The 23,907-nt window shown below is 43.7% G+C and overlaps 1 protein-coding gene across 1 annotated transcript; it reads right to left on the bottom strand.

The window, feature by feature from the left end:
- Positions 1 to 474: 474 nt before the first annotated feature.
- Positions 475 to 17,338, bottom strand: mrps25 (mitochondrial ribosomal protein S25). Its single transcript, XM_073055831.1, has 4 exons — positions 17,146 to 17,338; positions 5,277 to 5,383; positions 1,073 to 1,160; positions 475 to 702 (listed from the first exon to the last, which is right to left on the bottom strand). The coding sequence occupies exons 1-4, from the start codon at positions 17,292 to 17,294 to the stop codon at positions 510 to 512; spliced, it is 537 nt and encodes a 178-aa protein (XP_072911932.1). The 5' UTR covers positions 17,295 to 17,338; the 3' UTR covers positions 475 to 509.
- Between the last annotated feature and the right edge of the window lie 6,569 nt (positions 17,339 to 23,907).

Below are 23,907 nucleotides of genomic sequence, written 5' to 3'. Positions count from 1 at the left end.
CCCTACCTTAGAAATTACCAGGCTTACCTATAGCCCTCTATTTTACTCAGCTCCATGTACCAATCCAAAAGTCATTTAAAAGACCCTATTGTATCCGCCTCCACCACCATTGCCGGCAGCCCATTCCACACACTCACCACTCTCTATGAGTAAAAAATTTACCCCTGACATCTCCTCTGTACCTACTCCCCAGCACCTTAAACCTGTGTCCTCTTGTGGCAGCCTGGGAAAAAGCCTCTGACTATCCACACGATCAATGCCTCTCATCTTGTACACCTCTATCAGGTCACCTCTCATCCTCCTTCACTCCAAGAAGAAAATTTCAGGAACACAATGCTGCTTGTACTAGGACAATGTGGCAACATAAATATGTCTGCTTCTGAATCAAAAACTTATAGTCCTTATTGATCCTGCCCTGAACTTTGAATTACACTGAATGAGCACAGATGGACAATATAATGACAAGTCACTGGCTTCAGGAAATAGTAAATTCTTGCTGAAAGCTTTATTTACATAGTTTTCTCCATTTGCTGGGCAGCACGAAACTTCCCAGTCAGTTCCTTGGGTAAAGGTACCAGACCTGGACAGGGAACTTGCCCTTCTACTTCACAAATGCATTCCCGCAGACAGTACTTTTTATTTCCAAAGTGTGCAGGGTGTGAGTACTCATTCTTCACTAGTTCCTCTGCATGCTGTACCTCTCTGTGGAAAGACAGAAGACACTGTAAGGAGCTACTGAACAAATTAGTGAGAAGGGCTATTAGTTCAGAAGAATTGCGCTGGGTTTAGGCATCACATTCGGGGTAACACAGATAGCAGGATTTTAATTCCTGAGAAGAGATGTACAAGGCTGGGTTATTTTCCTCAAATTATGAGAAGCACAGATTGTTTAAAAAAAAAGCCTTTCCTCACAGTAGAGCAGTCTATATTGAAAGGGCAAAACTTTAGTCATTTCTAAATGTGAAATGTTATTGGGAAAGAACTGGTCAAGCCGTTAGGCTAATGAAATATTTTGGCGCAATTTCCAAATTAATACAATACGATTCCAAGGAAGAACTAAACAAAGGCTTACTGGCTCTTTCCTAAGATTGTCTTGACATGCTCAGTGATTTCTCTGTGATTTTTTCCTTCCACGTCAACCAAGACCTGTTTGCCGTCACCTGGAGAAACCAAAAACATTAATTTGGACATTATACTGATCGATCTGTCCCTACTGTAGAAAAGGATGACATCATCTGGCACATCACACAGATGACCCCAACCCTCAAGGGGGACCCATTTCATTATAAGACAGTAATATCCTTTCTATCAAGAAAGATCAAATCAAGTCCAAGAGTTTTAACCACCCAATCATACTTGTAAAGAAATCTGACCATTAACATCTCAGTTATCAAATTCTGCTTCGTCATTCAGCCCCTCACCATGAACTGCACCATTACCCTCTGATCCCTTGGACTGCAATGCTGCTCTGGAGCCCAACCTACCCAATAACAGAGCCCATATGATCATGAAAACTACCACCCAAGATGCTGAACAAGTAAACTGACTTGTGAGCCTACCATATCCCCTTTTAGTCAGTTGCATCCCGCGAGAATCATCCTCATCACCAAAACCAAGCAAAACTAAAGGATCCCAGGAACGTTTGTTCCCACACCCTGCGTTCCATAAGACCACCAAACACAGGAGCAGAATTAGGCTATTTGGCCCATCGAGTATGTTCCACCATTCTATCACGACCGATATGCTATCCCTCTTAACCCCATTCACCTGCCTTCTCCCTGCAACCTTTGATTAATCAAGAATCTGTCAACCTCTGCCTTAAAGAAACCCAATGATTTAGCCTGCACAGCCATCTGTGGCAATGAACTCCACAGATTCACCACCCTCTGGCTAAAGAAATTTTTTGTCATCTTTGTTCTAAATGGATGCTCCTTTATTCTGAGGCCGTGCCCTCTGGTCCTAGACTTCCCCCACCAAAGGAAACATCCTCTCCACATCCACTCTATCAAGCCCATACAATATCCAATGAGTTTCAATGAGATTCCCCCCTCCCCCCATTCTTCTAAACTCCATCAAGTACAGGCCCAGAGCCAAAAGCTCCTCACATGTTAAGCCTTTCATTCCGGGATCTTGTGAACCTTCTGTGAACCCTCTCCAATGCCAGTGCATCTTTTCTTAGACAAGGGGCCCAAAACTCCAGCACTTTATAAAGCCCCAGAATCAAATCCTTGCTTTTGTATTCTAATGAATACAAAATGAATGCTAGCCTTGCAGTTGTCTTCCTTACCATGGGCTCAACTAGCAAGTTAATTTCACAGTGCCAACACCAACCTCTGCAGAACACCACTAGTCACTAGCAGCCAACCAGAAAAGGTACCCTTTATTCCCACTCTTTGCCTCTATCCGCCAATAATCTATCCTTGCCAATGCCGTTCCTGCAATGCCATGAGCTCTTACCTTGTTTAGCAGCCTGATCTGTAGCAACTTGTCAAAGGCCTTCTGAAAATCCAAATGAACATCCTTGTCTGACCTGCCTGTTATTTCCTTAAAGAATTCCAACACGTTTGTCAGGTAAGGTTTCCCCTGAAGGAAACCACACTGACTCTGGCCTATTTTATCATGTGCCTCCAAATACCCCAAAACCTCATCCTTAATAGATTCAATATCTTTCTACCCATTTCCTTTCTTCCTCCTCCTCTCTTCAAGAGTGGAATAACATTCGCAGTTTTCCAGTCCTCTAGAACCATTCCAGAATCTAGATAGTGATTCCTGAAAGATCATTACTGATGCCTCCACGATCTCTACAGCTACCTCTTTCAGAACCCCGGGGAGCAGTCCATTTGATCCAGGTGGCTTATTTATCTTCAGACTTTTCAGCTTCCCAAGCACCTTTTTCTTAAGTAACAACAACGATACTCACTTCTGCCCCCTGACATTCTCACATTTCTGGCATTATGCTAATGCCTTTCACCCAGTGAAGACGGATGCAAAATATTTATTAAGTTCATCCGCCATTTATTTATTTATCTATTTATTCCCCATTACTACCTTTCCATTGTCATTTTTCAACGGTCCGATAGCCACTCTAATCTCTCTTTTACTCATTATATGTTGGAAAAAATTTGCTTTCTCTTCTATATTATTAGCTAGTTTAACTTCCATACTTCATCTTTTCTCTCTTCATGGCTTTTTTCAAGTTGGCTTCTGTTGGTTTTTAAAGGGTTCCCTTATCAGCCACGGTTGCCTCATCCTGCCTTTAGAATACTTCTTTATCTTTGGGATGTACCTTTCTCACCTTCTGAATTCCGCCCAGGAACTCCAATCATTGTTGTTTTGCCATCATCCCTGCTAGTGACCACTTCCAATCAACTTTGGCCAGCTCCTCTCTCATGCCCTGTACTCCACTGTAATACTGATATATATGACTTCAGTTTCTCCCTCTCTTACAGCAGGACAAATTCTATCATACTGGCTCAAAGGTTCCTTTACTTTAAGCTCCCTAATCAAAACAGGTTAATTGCATAGCATCCAGTTCAGAATTGCCTTTTCCCAAGTGGGCTCAACCACAAACTGTTCTAAAAACTCATCTTGTAGGCATTCTACAATTCCCTCTCTTGGGATCCAACACAAACTGATTTTCCTAATCTACCTGCACATTGAAGTACCCCATGACAATGGCAATATTCCCCTTTTTAATATGCCTTTTCTGTCTCCTGTTGTAACTCCTAGCCCATATCTTGGTTACTGCTTGGAGGCCATCAGGGTCTTTTTACCCTTGCAGTTTCTTAACTCCACCCACAAAGATTTTATATCTTCCGATCCTTTGTCACTTCTTTCTAAGGATTTGCTTTCAGTTTTTTATCAACAGAGCCACCCCACCCCATCTGCCTATCTGCCTGTAATTTTGATACAACGTGTCATTGGATGTTAAGCCCCCAACTATGATCTTCTTTCAGCCACAACTCAGTGATGCTCAGGACATCATACCTGCCCATCATGAAATGCACTACAAGATCATCTACCTTATTCCATATACAACGTGCATTCAAATATAACACCTTCAGTCCTGTATTCCTTTTCAATTTTGTCCCCTTTTAACACTTCAACTCATTCTACCGACTGCAATTTTGCCCTGTCATTTGGCAGCCCTTCCTTACAGGTTCACTACACACTGCATCTAGTTGTATACCAACTGCCACGTCCTCGACTCTATCACTCCGGTTGCCATTCCCCTGCCAAAGTAGTTTAAACCAGGGGTTTCCCAACTTCTGGTCCAAGAAGCCACGGTTAATGATAGAGGTCCATGGCATAAAAAAGTTGGGAACCCCTGGTTTAAACCCTTCCCAACAGCTCTAGCAAACGTGCCCGCAAGGATATTGGTCCTCATCAAGTTCATTTGTAACTGGTCCTTTCTGTACAGGTCATACGTTACCCAGTAGAGATCCCAATAATCCAGAAGTCCAAATTCCTGCCCCCTGCACCAATTTTTCGGCCACGCATTCATCTGCCAAATCATCCTACTCTTACCCTCACCTGTGTGTGGCACAGACAGCAATCCTGACATCACTTCCAAGGATATCCTGCTGTTCAGCTTTCTACCTTACTCCCTACATTCTCTCTTCAGACCTACATCTACAGTAGATGATTGGTACCGATATGTACCATGACTTTAGAATGCTGTGGACCCGATCCATAACATCTCTGACCCTGGCACATGGGAGGCAACGTAACATCCATACCATCATTCCTTCCTCCCAGTTTCAGGAAGTATGCATAGATACATGTGCAAGATGCACCCTTATGCACCAATCCCTCCATGGTGATGTGGTCTTCAAGCATGCATTCACTTGCCCTCAAAGTGAGACCCTGTGGTCCCAAAGCAGTGATCGGGACACAAGTCTTCATATTTTGTTCTTTAGCTGTATCTCACGACAGTCCAGAGGTAGTGCGAGAACATCAAACCAGTCTTACCCAGCACCTCAACAATCTGGCCCATGTGTCACTGTGACAGCACACAGTGAGACAGACTGAGGCATCGCAAGATACCTTTTCTTTCCCCGACCCTTTCCAGTACTGTTTCCACACACACACTCCCTCAAGACTGTCCAGTTGCACTGTCACGGCTCTCCCACACGTACATTCTGAGTTATCTGACACTAACCTTCCCGTCCTCCCATTCCCAGCCAAGTAGCATATAACTCGTCCACAGAGCCTGTCTATCCATGGTTTCAAAATAGTGTCACTACCTTCAGAACATGGGAAAAAGAAAAACTTACCCAAATAAAACCTCAGAAATGATGACGGGGTCTGGTTTTTGAACATAACAATCTGAACCCAAGGATTCTGATACTGGATTTGAGGTATGTTGAAGAAAACGAACTTTCTGAAAAGAGAGATTTAAACACATTGCCATCACAATCTTAACAACCTTACATCATATTTGTAATAGGTATCAACACAGCTTTCCAAGGCACAGTATTCCATTAGCTTTGCTTTTACCAGCCTGCAAAAACCATAAAGAGTTTCTTTTGACAACTTATAGAAGAGTATGTAGACAATTTACTGATCAGAAGGACAAGTAAGTATGAATGAATAATGCAGTTTTAAAGCAGGCAATGGAACAGCAAGATTAGAGGTATTTGTGCACAATGTTTATTTTGGTGTGACTGATGCCTGACATTTTCAATATCTTATGTGCTTATATTTAAATATTTTTCAGTATCTTACGTGCTTATATCATCTGCAGCTTAATGTGAAAAGGACTAAGGAGCTGGTGGTGGACCTGAGGAGGGCTAAGGCACCGGTGACCCCTGTTTCCATCCAAGGGGTCAATGTGGACATGGTGGAGGATTACAAATACCTGGGGATACGAACTGACAATAAACCGGACTGGTCAAAGAACACTGAGGCTGTCTACAAGAAGGGTCAGAGCCGTCTCTACTTCTTGAGGAGACTGAGGTCCTTTAACATCTGCTGGACGATGCTGAGGATGTTCTATGAGCTTGTGGTGGCCAGTGCTATCATCTTTGCTGTTGTGTGCTGGGGCAGCAGGCTGAGGGTAGCAGACACCAACAGAATCAACAAACTCATTCGTAAGGCCAGTGAGGTTGTGGGGGTGGAACTGGACTCTCTGACGGTGGTGTCTGAAAAGATGATGCTGTCTAAGTTGCATGCCATCTTGGATAATGTCTCCCATCCACTTCATAATGTACTGGTTAGGCACAGGAGTACATTCAGCCAGAGACTCATTCCATCGAGATGCAACACTGAGCATCATAGGAAGTCATTCCTGCCTGTGGCCATCAAACTTTACAACTCCTCCCTCGGAGTGTCAGACACCCTGAGCCAATAGGCTGGTCCTGGACTTAATTCCACTTGGAATAATTTACTTATCATTATTTAATTATTTATGGTTTTATATTGCTATATTTCTACACTATTTTTAGTTGGTGCGACTATAACAAAACCCAATTTCCATGGGATCAATAAAGTATGTCTGTCTGTCTGTCTGTCTTAAAAGTGGTTCGACCAGGTAACAAATTTAAAAAGCAGATGATCTTGTAGTGCAGTTGGAGATTGGCAGGATTGAGGTTATGGGCATCACTGAGTCCTGGTTGAAAGAAGATTACAGTTGGGAGCTTAGCATCCAAGAATACACATTGTATATAAAGGCCAGGCAGGTAGACAGAGGGGTAGGGTGGCTCTGCTGGTAAAACAAAAACGAAATCAGATCCTTAGAAAGAGATGTCATAGGATCTGAACATGTAGAATTCTTGTGGGTAGAGTTATAAAACTGCAAAGGTAAAAATGATTCTGATGAAAGTTTATATTTACAGGCCTCCAAACAGTAGCCAGGATGTGGGGTACAAATTACAAAAGGAAATGTATAAAGGGCAATGTTTTCAAGGTAACTGGGGATTTCAATGGATGATCAGATTGGTGCTGGATCTCAAGGGAAGGAATTTGAAGAATGCTTGTGAGATGGCATTTTAGAGCAGCTTGTGGTGGAGCCCACTTGGGAAAAGGCAATTCCAGGTTGAGTGTTGTGTAATGAACCAGATTTGGTTAGGGAGTTTAAGGTAATTGAAACCTTCTTCAATAGGTTCGACAGCACAATCTCATCCTCACCGCAGAACTCCACACCAGGCTTACTTCCCTCACAGGAGACCTTGCCCACACCCAGGATTACGGCTACACAGGTGGAAAGTCAACTGAGGAAGATCTGTACCAGCAAGGCAGCGGGACTGGATGGAGTTTCCCCACGATTACTGAGGGCCTGTGCGACTGAGCTGGGAGAACCACTACAGCGCATCTTCAACATGAGCCTGGAGCAGAGAAGAGTACCCAGACAGTGGAAAACATCCTGTATTGTCCCGGTACCGAAGAAACCACAACCAAAGGAGTTGAATGACTTCAGACCTGTTGCCTTGACGTCGCACGTGATGAAGACCATGGAGCGGCTGATAATACAGAATCTGAGGCCACAAACCAGGCACGCCCGGGATCCTCTTCAGTTTGCGTATAAGGAGAAGGTGGGAGTGGAGGATGCTATCACGTATTTGCTGCACAAATCCCTCTCTCACCTAGATGGGGTCAGTGGTGCTGTGAGGATTACATTCCTGGACTTCTCTAGTGCCTTTAACACCATCCAGCCCAAGATCTTAAGGCACAAACTAACAGAGATGGGAGTAGACTCTCACATGGTGGATTGGATAGTGGACTACTTGACAGATAGACCTCAGTATGTGCGGTTGGGAGACTGTAGGTCTGACACGGTGGTCAGCAGCACAGGAGCGCCGCAGGGGACCGTGCTCTCTCCGGTCCTGTTCACCCTGTACACATCAGACTTCCAATATAACTCGGAGTCCTGCCATGTGCAGAAGTTCACTGACGACACGGCCATAGTGGGGTGTGTCAGGAATGGACAGGAGGAGAAGTATAGGAAACTGATACAGGACTTTGTGATATGGTGCAACTCAAACTACCTGCGTCTCAATATCACCAAGACCAAGGAGATGGTGGTGGACTTTAGGAGATCTAGGCCTCATATGGAGCCAGTGATCATTAATGGAGAATGTGTGGAGCAGGTTAAGACCTACAAGTATCTGGGAGTACAGTTAGACGAAAAGCTAGACTGGACTGCCAACACAGATGCCTTGTGCAGGAAGGCACAGAGTCGACTGTACTTCCTTAGAAGGTTGGCGTCATTCAATGTTTGTAGTGAGATGCTGAAGATGTTCTATAGGTCAGTTGTGGAGAGCGCCCTCTTCTTTGTGGTGGCGTGTTGGGGAGGCAGCATTAAGAAGAGGGACGCCTCACGTCTTAATAAGCTGGTAAGGAAGGCGGGCTCTGTCGTGGGCAAAGTACTGGAGAGTATAACATCGGTAGCTGAGCGAAGGGCGCTGAGTAGGGTTAAAGTGCCGGGGTTGATTGTATTTAATGTATTTAAGTAAACTACTTAAGAACTTTTTAAAAGCTATTATTAATGCTTTTTGAGAGAGTGATTTAGATGCATATCATATTTTTACTGAGTTAAGTATTGTATGTAATTAGTTTTGCTACAACAAGTGTATGGGACATTGGAAAAAATGTTGAATTTCCCCATGGGGATGAATAAAGTATCTATCTATCTATCTAAAAGGCTGTGATCATAATATGACAGAATTCACTGTGCTGCTTGAGAGGGAGAAGCTAAAGTCAGATGTATCAGTATTACAGTGGAGAAAAGGGAATTATAGAGGCATGAGAGAGAGGGGAGCTGGCCAAAGTGGATTGAACGGGGATACCAGCAGGGATGATGGCAGAACAGCAATGGTTGGAGTTTCTGGGAGAAATTCAGAAGGCACGGGATAGATACATCCCAAAGTAGTAGTATTCTAAAGGCAGGACAACATAACCACGGCTGGCAAAGGAAGTTAAAAAAATCATAAAAGCAAAAGAGAGGAAAAAAATTTAGTGGGAAGTTAGAGGAATGGGAAACTTCTAGAAACCAACAGAATGCAACCAACAAAAAACATAAGGAGAGAAAAGATGAAATATGGAAGGCAAGCTAGCAGATAATATAAAACAGGATACTAAAAGTACTTTCACATATAAAAACAGCAAAGGGGAGGCAAGAGTGGCTATCAGACCACTGGAAAATAATGCCGAAGTAACGGAGGACAAAAGAAACAGCGAACAAACTTAACAAGTATTTTGTGTTGGTCTTCACTGTGGAAGACACCAGCACGATGCCAGAAATCCAAGAGCATCAGGGAGCAGAAGGGAACGTAGTTGCTATTACTAAGGGGAAGGTGCTTGTGAAGCTGAAAAACCTTAAGGAGGGCAAGTCAAATGGACCATGTAGGAACCCAGGAACCCAAGTGTTCTTAAAGAGATAGCTGAAGGGTTCTGGAGGCATTAGCTAGCAATGATCTTTCAAGACTGACTATTCTGGAATTTTTCCAGAGGACTGCAAAATTACAAAAGTCACTCCATTCTTTAAGATCGGGGGAGACAAAAGAATGAAAATTATAGGTCAGTTAGCCTGATGTCAGTAAGATCTTGCCATCCATTATTAAGGATGAGGTTTTGGGGTACTTGGATGCACATGATAAAATAGGCCAAGGTCAGCAAGGTGTCAGGGAAAACCTTGCTTGACAAATTCTTCGAAGGAATAATAGCCAAGACAGACAAAAAAGAGTCAGTGGATGTAGTTTACTTGGATTTTCAGAAAGCACTTGACAATGTGCTGCACATAAGTCTGCTAAACAAGATAAGAGCCCATGGTATTACGGGAAAGATACTAGTGTGGATAGAATGGCTGACTGGCAGGAGGCAAAGAGTGGAAAGATAGGGGGCCTTTTCTTGTTGGCTGCCAGTCACTAGTGGTGTTCCACAAGGTTTGGTGTTGGGACCCTTACTTTCATATTTCTGTTAATGACTTGGATGATAGCATTGATGGCTTTGCGGCCAAGTTTGAGGATGATATGAAGATAAGCACAGAGACAGGTAGTGTTGAGGAAGCATAGTGACAATGGGGAACGAAGAGGCAGATGGAATATAGTGTAGGAAAGTGTATGGTCACGCGCTTTGGTAGAAGGAATAAAGGCATAGCCATAGACTGTTTTCTAAACCGCGGGGGGGGGGGGGGGGGGTTGGGTTAGGAATCAGTAATCAGAAGTCAAAGGGACTAGGGAATCTTACTGCAGGATACCCTAAAAGCTAAGTTGCAGGTGGATTTGGTGTTGAGGAAGGTAAATCCTTATTTTGAGAGGAATAGAATATATGAACAAGGATGCAATGCTGAGGCTTTATAAGGCATTGGTCAGACCATACTTGAGTTATGTGTGCAGCTTTGTCCCCTTATCTAACAAAGAATGGGCTGCCATTGGAAGGGGTCCAGAAGAGGTTTATGAGAATGATTCCAGGAATAACTGCATTAATGTATGAGGAGTGTTTAGTGGTTCTGGGCCTGTACTCCCTAGAGTTTAAAAGAATGAGGGGGTGGGAGTCTCATTGAAACCTATTAAATACTTAAAGGCCTAGATAAAGTGGATGTGGAAACGGTGTTTCCTATTATGGGGAGACTCGGACTAGAGGGCACAGGTTTACAATAGAATACGTCTTTTTAGAACAGAAATGAGGAATTTCTTTAGCCAGAGGGTGGTGCATCTGTGGGATTCATTTCTACAGATAGCTGTGGAGGCCAGGTCACTGGGTATATTTAAAACAGATTTAATAGTTTCTTAATTAGTAAGCGTGTCAAAGGTTATGGAGAGAAGGCAGGAGAATGGGGTTGAGAGGGATTATAAATCAGCCATAATGGAACAGTGGACCTGACTCGATGGGCTGAATGGCCTAATTCTGCTCCAATGTCTTATGGTCTAATGCATTAGCTACTATACGCTATATTAAGGTATACATTAGAAAAGATAGAAACCTATAAAGTATGCAAGATGTTTCTACTATTGGAGTATAAAAGTATAAATTTACCAAAACTGAAGTCAGTTTTGAAACTTGCTATTTGATATGCATGTGTAGGAGAATGAAATCCTAAAAATGTAGAAGACAATAGTATGTTAATGAGAGGTAGCTAAAGAGATGTAGATTAGAACATTGGTCAGTTCTGAGTTTGTTATTTGCTATGCATGTACCCAATTTAGTAGGAGACTGAAATCCTAAAAATGTAGAAGACAATGGTATGTTAATGAGAGGCAGCTAAAGAGATGTAGATTAGAACATGATTAAGTCAATGGGTAGAAACAATAGGGACAAGATGTATGTGTGATACGCAACTATAGCAACTGGACCAGGAGATTGCTATAAAAAATGCTGTGTCCAAAGGATCGGTGGGCAATCAGCGACTAGCTCAATGACTGTCTCAGCTTTGATTTGCAAATTAAAGTTTAACCCTTCTTGAAGAATCTTCTGCGTCTCTTGGTCATTTGTGAGGCACGAAAACCACGACACTACCAGCTCAAGATACAAGTCAGGAATGATTTGAAATACACAGCTGGGTGAGAGCAACAATCTCTCACGAGACCTACATAATCTAAACTGCTTGACTGGTACCACCACCCTAAACATTTACTTCTTCTAGAACAGGCGCAAAGAATGTATTATCTATATAATGCACTGCAGTTACTTACCCAGGCTATTCTATTACTACCTCCCAAACCTAAATGTATTTGCTTGGAGGTGGAGGATGTGAGCGAAGTTCTAAATGAGGAATCTTTTTGTTGATATTCACCAAGCAGGATGTGGAAGATAGCGAGATCAATACTAACATATGTCATTTTGAGATGAAGCGAAGTGGTATTGGGTCTCCTGAAGAATGTTAAAGTAGGCAAGATGTAATATATTCCAAGATGAGATTGCTGGAACCTTGCCCTCTCTAGCTGCAGGTGAGGTCTCAAAGAATTGGCAAGTAGCTGATGTTGTTCCTTGGTGAGAGGAGGAAATAGGAATTTTATAAATTGCAGATCAGTGAATCTCAGGTCAGTTGTAGGGATGCTGTTGGGAGAGGATTCTTAAGGAGAGAACTTAGAAGCATTTGGAAAAACATGGCCCAATTAGGGACAGTCAATATGACAGTGCAGGCAGATCATGTCTTATTAACTTGATTTGAGTTTTGAGGAGACCAATTTGGTGATCAGTGAGTGAAGCAGTGGATATTGTCTCCATTGATTTTAGGAAACAATTCAACAAAGTTCCTCAGGGAAGGTTGATCCACAACAATTTGCATGGGGTCCACAGTGATTTAGCCATTTGTTTTCAAAATTGATTTATCTATAGAAGAAAGGGCATAATGATCAATGGATGTTGCTCTGGCTTGGTGTGCTTTGTAAACATTGACTGTGCTTTTTCTCAATAGATGCTGCCTGGCCTACTGAGTTCCTCCAACATTTCGTGCGTGTTGCTCGGATTTCCAGCATCTGCAGAATTTCCCTTGTTGGTGATTTGACTACTGCCCATCCAAATCTCTCTCTGTCCCAGTCCCTCTCTCTCGAGCTTTCTCCAGATCTCACCATCCCAAGAGAACATTCCTAAGTTGAACAGCAGGGCTTCCTATCTTAGCCAAAACCAAAACATTCTACCAGCAGGACTCACTGCTTTTGCAGAAAACTGCTAAAATGAAATATCTACAGAATAGCAGTAGAAATCCTAACCAGGGCGTTACACTTAAATAAGAGGCCCAAAACTGCTCACAATACTCCAAGTGTGGTCTGACCAATGCCTTATAAAACCTCAGCATTACATCCTTTATTTTATATTCTAGTCCTCTCTAAATAAATGCCAACATTGTATTTGGCTTCCTTACCACCTGCAAGTTAACCTTAAGGGCATCTGTCCATGAAGGTTCTCAGTCATCCAAGTCATTGTATATCAAGCAGTAGTAAATCAAGGCAACTGAGCTTGCTGTGTTGTTTAAAAGACGTTTTGCTGCTCATCTGAGAGGCTTCTTCAGGGAATCTCTTCAGAAAATAGTCTGCGCCTTTATTCTTTTTACCAAAGTGCGTGGCCACATGCTTCCCTCTCTGCTACTTCTTTGCCCATTCTAACCTGTCTAATTCCTTCTGCAGACTCCCTGCTTCTTCAACCTGCCTCTCCACCTATCTTTTTATTGTCTACAAACTTGGCCACAAAGCCATTAATTATGATCCCAACACCACTAATCACCGTTGGCCAGCAGACAAGGTCCCCTTTTCGTCTCCTGTCAGTCAGTTTTCCATCTAATCTCTCTTCATTCTTGTACGCTTTAGTGAATACAATCCTAACCTATTTAACCTTTCCCTGTATCTTGGGAGTTGTTGCCTATCCTTACTAATCTGTTGGTCAGGAGGTCAAGGATCCAGTTGCAGACGGAAGAGTTGACATCCAGAGTCTAGAGTTTGGTGACAGGTTAGTTTGGAATTATAGTAAACCCAGAGCTGTCATCATATACAAAAGTCTAACGTAGTCTTTACTGTCCAGCTGCTCCGTACATGAGTGTTGGGCTAGGGGGACAGCATCGGCCGTAGACCTGTTTTGGGGGTAGGGGAATTGCATTGGGTCGAGATTGTCTGAGAGGCCAGAGTTAATGCATGCCATGAAATGCCTCTTGATGTACTTCATGATGGTAGATGTCAAAGACAGCAGGTTATCTTGTTTGTACGGAATAATAGTACAGGTAGTTTTCTTAAAGTAGACAGGAACCACAGATTGAAGTAAGAGGTTAAAAATGTCTGCAAATGTCCCTACAAGCTGATCTGCGGAGGATCAAAAGACAGCCAGGGACATCATCTGCAGCAGATTCCTTTCACAATCTCAATCTCCAGAAGACTGATCTTACTTCGGCAAGGGTGACTGTGGGCTCAGGTGCATTGGGCTCTATTGGATTGGGTGGTGACATACCAGTACCCTTCTGAACGGAATGTGAACAGAATCCATTAAGGTCATTGGGAAGGGACGTGTCCGTGACGGTGATGCTGCCAGACTTTGTTTTGTAGCCTGTTATTGCATGTAAGATCTGCCACTACTCATGAAGGTTTGTGATTTAACTTTGGACTCGTACTGTCGCGGCACCGACTGATAGCTTTCCGTAAATTGTATCCCAATTTCCTGTAAAGGTCAGAGTCCACTGATATGCAGACATAGACTTCAGTAGGGACTGGATCACCCAGTCCATCCATAGTTTCTGCTTTGGGAGCACCCAGATTGTCCTCTCTGGTGGCTAGTCCTCCACCCTTACTAATAAAAGTAGTGATGGTGGTGACATACTCATCTAGGCTGACATCTTTAAACATGGACCAGTCTACTGATGTAGAAGATCATCTGCTTCCTCAGAGCAGCAAAGAACATCGAACAATACAGCATAGTACGGGCCCTTGGACCCACAATTTTGTGCTGACCTATATAAACCTAACCCGTGATCAATCTAGCCCTTCACAGCCCATAACCCACCATTTTTCTTACACTCGTCTGCCTATCTAAGAGTACTTAAATGTCCCTATTGTGGGGGGTCTATATGGGGTGGAGTTTGTTAGGTGTGTTCAGGAAGGTTTCTTGACACAATATGTAGATAAGCCTACAAGAGGAGAGGCTGTACTTGATCTGGCATTGCAAATGAACCTGAGTCAGGTGTCAGATCTCTCAGTGGGAGAGCATTTTGGAGATAGTGATCATAATTCTGTCTCCTTTACAATAGCATTGGAGAGGGACAGGAACAGACAAGTTAGGACAGCATTTAATTGGTGTAAGGGGAAATATGAAGCTATCAGACAGGAACTTGGAAGCATAAATTGGGAACAAATGGTCTCAGGGAAATGTATGGAACAAATGTGGCAAATGTTCAGGGAATATGTGCGTGGAGTTCTGCATAGGTATGTTCAAATAAGATAGGGAAAGGATGGTAAGGTACAGGAACCGTGGTGTACAAAGGCTGTTATAAATCTAGTCAAGAAGAGGAGCTTACGAAGGTTCAAAAAACTAGGTAATGATACAGCTCTAGATGATTATAAGGCTAGCAGGAAGGGGCTTCAGAATGAAATTAGGAGAGCCAGAAGGGGCCATGAGAAGACCTTGGTGGACAGGATTAAGGAAAGCCCCAAGGCATTCTACGAGTATGTGAAGAGAAAGAGGATAAAACTTGAGAAATTAGGACCAATCAAGTGTGACAGTGGGAAAGTGTGCATGGAACCGGAGGAGACAGCAGAGGTACTTAATGAATACTTTGCTTCAGTATTCACTATGGAAAAGGATCTTGGTGATTGTAGTGATGACTTACAGCAGACTGAAAAGCTTGAGCATGTAGATATTAAGAAAGAGGATGTGCTGGAGCTTTTGGAAAGCATCAAGTTGGATAAGTCACCAGGACTGGATGAGATGTACCCCAAGCTACTGTGGGAGGCGAGGGAGGAGATTGCTGAGCCTCTGGCCCATCAATGGAGATGGGAGAGATTCCGAGGATTGGAGGATTGCGGATGTTGTTCCCTTATTCAAGAAAGGGAGTAGGGATAGCCCAGGAAATTATAGACCAGTGAGTCTTACTTCAGTGGTTGGTAAGTTGATGGAGAAGATCCTGAGAGGCAATACTTATGAATACTTGGAGAGGCATAATATGATTAAGAATAGTCAGCATAGCTTTGTGAAAAGCAGGTCGTGCCTTACAAGCCTAATTGAATTTTTTGAGGATGTGACTAAACACATTGATGAAGGTAGAGCAGTAGATGTAGTGTATATGGATTTCAGCAAGGCATTAGATAAGTTACCCCATGCAAGGCTGATTGAGAAAGTAAGGAGGCATGGGATCCAAGGGGACATTGCTGGCTTGCCCACAGAAGGCAAAGAGTGATTGTAAACAGGTTATATTCTGCATGGAGGCCGGTGACCAGTGGTGTGCCTCAGAGATCTTAGGATCCCTACTCTTCCGTGATTTTTATAAATAACCTGGATGAGGAATTGGAGAGATGGGTTAGTAAATTTGCTGATGACACCAAGGTTGGGGGTGTTGTGAATAGTGTGGAGGGCTGTCAGAGGTTACAGCGGGATATCGATAGATTTCAAAACTGGGCTGAGAAGTGGCAGATGGAGTTCAACCTAGACAAGTGTGAAGTGGGTCATTTTGTTAGGTCAAAATGATGGCAGAATATAGTATTAATGGTAAGACTCTTGGCAGTGTGGAGGATCAGAGGGATCTTGGGGTCCGAGTCCATAGGATACTCAAAGCTGTTGCGCAGGTTGACTCTGTGGTTAAGAGGGCATACAGTCCACCGGCCTTCATCAATCGTGGGATTGAGTTTAGGAGCCGAGAGGTAATGTTGCTGCTATATTGAACCCTGATCATACCCCACTTGTAGTACTGTGTTCATTTCTGGTTGCCTCACTACAGGAAGGATGCATAGAAAGGGTGCAGAGGAGATTTACAAGGATGTTGCCTGGACTGGGGAGCATGCCTTATGAGAATAGGTTGCGTGAACTCGGCCCTTTCTCCTCGGGGCAACGGAGGATGAGAGGTGACCTGATAGAAGTGTGTAAGATGATGTGGGGCAATGAGGGTGTGGATAGTCAGAGGTTTTTTCCCAGGGCTGAAATGGCTAGCACGAGAGGGCACAGGTTTAAGGTGCTTGGAAGTAGTTACAGAGATGTCAGGGGCAAGTTTTTTTACGCAGAAAGTGGTGAGTGCATGGAATGGGTTGCTGGCGACGGTCACGATAGGCTGTTTTAGACTCCTAGACAAGTACATGGAGCTTAGAAAAATACAGGCTATGGGGAACCCTAGGTAATCTCTAAGCTAAGGGCATGTTCAGCACAGCTTTGTGGGCCGAAGGGCCTGTATTGTGTTGTAGGTTTTAAATGTTTCTACCAGAAGGCATGCACTGAAGGTAAGAGAGGGGCAGATTCAAGGGGAGCTGCGAGGAGGAAGTTTTTTACTCAGATTCGCAGATGTCCGGTATGATGGTAGAGGAAATACACTGGAGGCTTTTAAGAGACGTTTACATGAATGTAAGGAAGACGGAAGGATACAGACATTGCTTGGATTGGAGGGATGAGTTTTTTTGGGGGATTTTTATTTACTTTTTAAGCTGGTTCAGCACTACATTGTGGGCGTAAGAGCCTGTTCTTGTGCTGCGCTGTTCTGCGTTTGCCCAAATCCAAGCCATTCTGTTCCATCATTGGACTCACCTTGCTCCTTCACTCAGCTGCCCGTGGGTGTTATAATTAACGGTCATCACCTTTACCGAATCTTTAAGCGCCAGAGTCCCACTCCGTAGATACTCCAGCGTCCGGCGTACCGGGAATCGTCCTTTCATCGGCATGGCTGCTCCCGGCATCCATCAGCCAGCCTCGAATCCGCGCGTGCGCAGAAGGGCATATTGCTTGCGCATGCGCTCATAGCTGTCTTGCTTGCGCCTGCGTACAATGCTAAAGCCGGCTTGGCTTCTTCTGCCTTCTCGGATTTCGCTAACTCCTCTAAATACACACAAAATGCCGTACGAACCTAGCAAGACATTTGATAAGGTACCCTATGCAAGGCTTATTCAGAAAGTAAAGAGGCATGGGATCCAAGGGGACCTTGCTTTTGGATCCAAAACTGACTTGCACACAGAAGGCAAAAAGCGGTTGTAGATGGGTCATATTCTGCCGGACCAGTGGCCGGTGACCAGTGGTGTGCCCCAGGGATCGACGGAGAATGAGAGGTGACCTGATAGAGGTGTATAAGATGATGAGAACATTGATAGTGTGGATAGTTAGAAGCTTTTTCCCAGGGCTGAAATGGCTAATATGAGAGGGCACTGTTAAGGTGCTTGAAAGTAGGTACAGAGGAGATGTCAGGGGTAAGTTTTTTTACGCAGAGAGTGGTGAGTGTGTGGAATGGGCTGCCGGCAACGGTGGTGGAGGCGGATACAATAGGGTCTTTCAAGAGGCTTCTGGATAGGTACACAGAGCTTAAACAAATAGAGGGCTATAGGTACAGTAAACCTATGCAATTTTTAAAGTAACATAAGAACATAAGAGATAGGAACAGGAGTAGGCCAATCGGCCCCTCAAGCCTGCTCCGCCATTCAACAAGATCATGGCTGATTAACTCTAGTTTTCACCGAATCCCACAAGGCAACAGTGCCAACCATTTTATTTTATTTTTCATCCCGCCCAAACCCATGCGATCACCCGGGGGGAAAAAACCGAGTTGCCAATTGAGGAGAAAAAATCTGGAAAATTCCTCTCCGACCCATCCAGGCTATCGAAAACTGGTCCAGGAGATCACATGGCTGATCTAAACCTAGCCTCATGTCCACTTACCTGCTCGCTCACCGTATCCCCTAATGCCATTTTTATCCAGGAAAATGTCTATCTCCGTTTTGAATTTATTGAGTGTAGTAGCTTCCACAGCTCTCTGGGGCAGTAAATTCCACAGCCCCACTACCCTCTGAGTGAAGAAATTTCTCTGCATCTCAGTCCTGGAACGGCATCCCCTTATTTTAAGATTATGCCCCCTAGTCCTAGTTTCACCCATCATTGGGAACATTCTCCCCGCATCCACCCGATCAAGCCCCTTCACAATCTTATATGTTTCAATAAGATCGCCTCTCATTCTTCGGAACTCCAATGAGTAGAGTCCCAATCTACTCAACCTCTCATCATACATCAACCCACCCATCCCCGGAATTAACCTAGTGAACCTTCTCTGCACTGCCTCGAGAGCCAGTATGTCCTTCCTTAAATATGGACACCAGAACTGCACGCAGTACTCCAGGTGTGGTCTCACCAATACCCGGTACAACTGCAGTAGGACCTCCCTGTTCTTATACTCCATCCCCCTAGCAATAAAAGCCAGCATTCCATTGGCCTTCTTGACCACCTGCTGCACTTGCATACTAACTTTTTGTGTTTCCTGCACCAGGACCCCCAGATCCCTTTGCACAGAAGCACTTTCCAGTTTCTCTCCATTTAGATAATAACTTGCTCTATTATTTTTCCTGCCAAAGTGCAAGACCTCACACTTGTCAGTATTATATTTCATCTGCCAAATGTCTGCCCAATCACTCAGCCTATCTATGTCCCCCTGCAGGGTTTCAATGTCCTCCGCACTCATTACACTCCCTCCCATCTTTGTGTCATCAGCAAACTTCGATACGTTGCACTTAGTCCCTTTCTCCAAATCATTAATATAGATTGTAAAGAGTTGGGGTCCCAGCACCGACCCCTGCGGAACACCACTAGTCACCAACTGCCAGTCTGAGAATAAACCATTTATCCCAACTCCGTTTTCTGTTAGAAAGCCAATCCTCCACCCATGCCAGAATATTATCCCCAATCCCATGATTTTTTACTTTAAGTAATAATCTTTGGTGTGGCACCTTGTCAAATGCCTTTTGGAAGTCCAAATACACCACATCCACTGGTTCCCCTTTATCTACCCTATATGTTATGTCCTCAAAGAACTCCAACAAATTTGTCAAACATGACTTCCCTTTTGTAAAGCTATGCTGACTTTGTCCTATTAAGCTATGTTTATCCATCTATCTATCTATCTATCTATCAAATGCCCAAATGTCCAAATCCAAATGTAAGCACGTGTTTGGCACAGCATTGTGGGCCAAAGGCCCTGTAGTGTGCTGTAGGCTTTTTATGTTTCTAATTCAGGCAGCATCGATGGAAACCAGTAAATAGCAGATATTTCAGTCCAAGGCTCTTCATCAAGACTGGAAAGGAAGAGAAGTCATTCTAAGAAGATGAGGGAAGGGGAGGAAGAAGTACAAGATAGCAGGGGATATGTGAAACCGGGAGATGGGGAGGGTTGAAGTAAAGAGCTGGAAAGTCCATTGGTGAAAGAGAAAAGGGCTGGAGGAGGGAAAATCTGATAGGAGAGGACAGAAGATCATGAAAGAATGGGAAGGGGGTGGAGCACCGGAGGGAGGTGATGGGCAGGTAAAGAGATAAGGTGAGAGAGAAGAGATTGGGGAATGGTGAAGGGGGAGGGCATTACCAGAAGTTTGAGAAATCGATATCCAGAGGAAATATAAGGTGATACTCCTCCAACCTGAGAGTGGCTTCATTGCGACAGTAGAGAAGGCTGTGGACTGAATGTCAGAATGGACATGGGAAGTGGAATTGAAATGGGTGGCCACCGGGAGATCTTGCTTCTTGAGGCGGACAGAGCGAAGCTGCTTGATGACGTAATCTCACCGATATACAGGAGGCCGCACCGGGAGCATGGGATATAGTAGATGATCCCAACAGACTTGCACGTGAAGTGTCACCTCACTTGAAAGGACTGACTGGGCCTCTATTCCTCTTGTCCTGCACCCACAATCCTGATTATATAATTGTGATTGACTTGTTAAGTACTTTAGTTATTGGTGATTCATTTCATATTACCTTTCGGGGTTCTAGTTTCGGAGTATAAATTCGGCAAAGTATAACGCAATTGAATCACGTTCTGACGGAGGGTCTCAGCACAAAGTGTTGACTATTTACTTCCTCCAGCATTCTGTGTGTGTCGGCACTGAATGTCCAACTTCCCCTAATATACAGTGCCCCCACTGCAGCCCTTTCCAACTGTGATACCCCCTTCATCACCACCACCCCACCATGCAGAGGTCACAGTGGGTCACTTTAGTCTCGTTTGATTTTTGGATTTAAAAACACTGGTTGAAAAAAAAGAAAAACGTAGCTATTGGAAAACAGAACATAATTGACATACTGAGCATATGAAGCCACATTTGTGGGGAGGAAAATGGAGTTAAACGGTTTCACAATTAGGTTTTTTAACCATGGCTGTCTTGACCTGAAACATTGGCTTTATTTTTCTTCCTACAGACTTAGCCTGAAGTGCTGAATATTTGCAGCATTTTCTGTTTTTGTTGAAGAAGCAAAGGGTCTTTGCCATGGTTTTGAGTCTCTTTGTTAAGAACAGTGGCTGCTGTGCTTTTGATTCCAAGTGGTAAGTCTCCACCTACTAATCCAGCATAAATATGTGCACGTGAAACTCTTCCGAAATGGTAGCACTGCAAAGTATTTTAATAGCCTGGGTGGTAGACTGTGAGGGGGTTAGTGCAATTACATGGACCTTGTCTCCAAGGCCTCTTGCCACCCTGTATTGAGAGGGCTCATGAATGTTGGGTGATCTCACCAGAGACAGTCAAGCAGACCTGAGAAGTCTTCCATAAATTCCTTACAATGTGATGGACGTTCGCTTGCTGGGCCGGGGATGTCTTGCTTTTGCCAAGCTTTGCTTTCTAAACACAGCAGCTGCCACTTGGAAAGATCAAACAATTATAAGTTAAAAATCCCAAATAATATTAAGTGTTTAGTTTCTGGTTGTAAATGGGATCCAGTCTTCAGTTGGTAAATCAATGACTCGGATGATAACGTGGATAACTGGATCAGAATATTTGGGGATGACAAGATTAGAGGTGTAGTGGACAGCAAGGAAGCTAACACGAGGAAATCTGCAGATGCTGGAAATTCAAACAACACACACAAAATGCTGGTGGAACACAGCAGGCCAGGCAGCATCTATAAGGAGAAGCACTGTCGATGTTTCGGGCCGAGACCCTTCGTCAGGACGGAAGCTATCTGGCTTGCAGTGAAGTCTGGATCAGCTAGAAAAATGGGCTGAGAAATGGCAGGTGGGATATAATGCAGACAAGTGCATTTTGGTAGGGCAAGCCAGACAAACACACTGCACTGAGGAGTGCAATGTGATCTGGGAATACAAGTTTATAAGTTGTTGGAAGTGATGTCACAGGTAGATAGGGTTGTGGAGAAAGCTTCTGCAACAATTGAATTTATTTAAATTGTACATCCACCCCACAACGTGAGGGAGTAAATATCTTTGCATTATGACTCCGTCGCAATGTACAGACATGTGAATTTATAAGTCCAGAGGCCTGTAGAAAGAAGCTGTCCCGTCGCCTGTTGGTCCTGGCTTTAATGCTGCAGTACCGTTTGCCAGACAGAAGCAGCTGAAACAGTTCATGGTTGGGATGACTGGTGTCCCTGATGATCAACCAGGCCTTCTTTATGCACTTAGTGCTGTAAATGTTCTCAGTGGAGGGAAGTTCACATCCACAGATGCAATGGGCTGTCCGTACAACTCACTGCAGTGCCCAGTGATCAAGGTTGGTGCAGTTCCTGTACCAGGTGGTGACATAGCCAGTCAGGGTGCCCTCAATAGTGCCCCTGTAGAAGGTCTTGAGGATTTGAGGGCTCACGCTGAACTTCATGTAGAGATGTTGTTGTGCTGTTTTTGCCACACAGCCGGTGTGCACAGTCCAGGTAAGATCTTTGATGATGTGTATACCGAGGAACTTGAAACTACTCGCCCTCTCAATGGCAGTCCCATTGATGTTGATCAGGGCGAGCCTGTCTCTGTTCCTCCTGTAATCCACAATCAGCTCTTTTGTTTTTTTTAGACGTTGAGGGAGATTGGCTTATATAAATCGACAGTACTGAGTACAGGAGATGTAATGTTATGTTGAAGCTGTATAAGACCTAATTGTTGAGGGCTAATTTAGAGAATTGTGTGCACTTTTGGTCACCTACCTACAGGAAAGGTTGAAAGAGTACAGAGAAAATTTACAAGAATGGTGATGGGTCTAGAGGACCTGAATTATAAGGAAAGATTGAATAGGTTAGGACTTTGCTCCTTGGAATGCAGAAGATAGAGAGGAGATTCAATAGAGATATACAAAAATCATGAAGGGTATAGATAGGGTAAATGGAAGCAGCCTTTTTGCATGGAGGTTGGGTGGGACTAGAACTAGAGATATCCAAGGCTCTTACAATCAACCCAAGAATTATTGAATTGTGCTAGAGCTTTCATACCAGACTATGGTCAATTGTCAAAACCATTATAGAACAAATGTACACTGAAAAATGAAAAGTCTTTTGTTTTGAGCCCCAGAAGATTATGAAGCATCAGAGAAATTGATAAATGCAGACCAGCAAGCAAAGGTCCTTTGGAGAAGAGACCTAACAAAATCTCTTGTTCCGAAAATTCGTATTTTGGCTAGAAAAAATCTCAGAACTTTGAGAAGTGGAAGTTCTAATGATCTGCTGAACAAGACCATTCTCTGATAGGAAGCTGTTTATTATATAAAATAGGAGGTTTGAAGGAGCAGCCTGTGATTTGGTCATCTGGGCCCAGTGTTTGGCTGACCTGGTTAGACTGTTTTGAACCAGTATGCGTTGGACAGAATTCAGTTTTCTCCCCTGTCATTTAGACCTATGATATCTACTTTTTTTTTGGGGGGATGGGTGAGTCCTGGGCTGTATTGTAAGGCTAGATTTGGAGTATTTTGTACAGTTCTAGTTATCTACTTATAGGAAAGATATTAATAAGTTTGAAAGAGTAAATTGATTGAAAGCATTTGCAAGAATGTTGCTGGGACTTGAGCACCTGAGTTACTGTAAAGAGAAAAGTTGAATAGGTTAGGACTTTATTCCCTGGAGCGTAGGAGAAGGAGGGGAGATTTGTTAGAAGTATATAAAAGCATGAGAGGTATAGATGAGGTAAATGCAAACAGGATTTTTCTGCTGATAAACTGAGGTCATAGGGTTAAGGGTGAAAAGTGAGATGTTTAAGGGGAACCTGATGGGAACTTCTTCACTCAGGGGGTGATGTGAGTGTACAATGAGCTTCCAGCGGAAACGGTGGATGCCGGATTGCAACATTTATGAGAAGTTTTGGCTAAGTACGTGGATGAGAATTCAGATGTATCTGTACTACAAGGTGTAAAGAGAAGCTTGTGAGAGCTGCTGGCCAAAGTAGGTTAGAAGAGGACACTTGCAGGAATGACAGTATAGCAGCAATGGCTGGAGTTTCTAGGAATAACCCAGAAGGCACAAGATCAATTCATGCCAAAGTAGAGGATGTATTCTGAAGAGAATGAGGCAACGATGACTGACAGAGAAGCAAAAGAGACAGAATACAGTATA

Source organism: Hemitrygon akajei, chromosome 9 (assembly GCF_048418815.1).
Source record: "Hemitrygon akajei chromosome 9, sHemAka1.3, whole genome shotgun sequence".
NCBI lineage: Eukaryota > Metazoa > Chordata > Chondrichthyes > Myliobatiformes > Dasyatidae > Hemitrygon > Hemitrygon akajei.
Note: the sequence above shows the minus strand (reverse complement) of the source record. Positions and strands in the feature narration are given on the sequence as shown.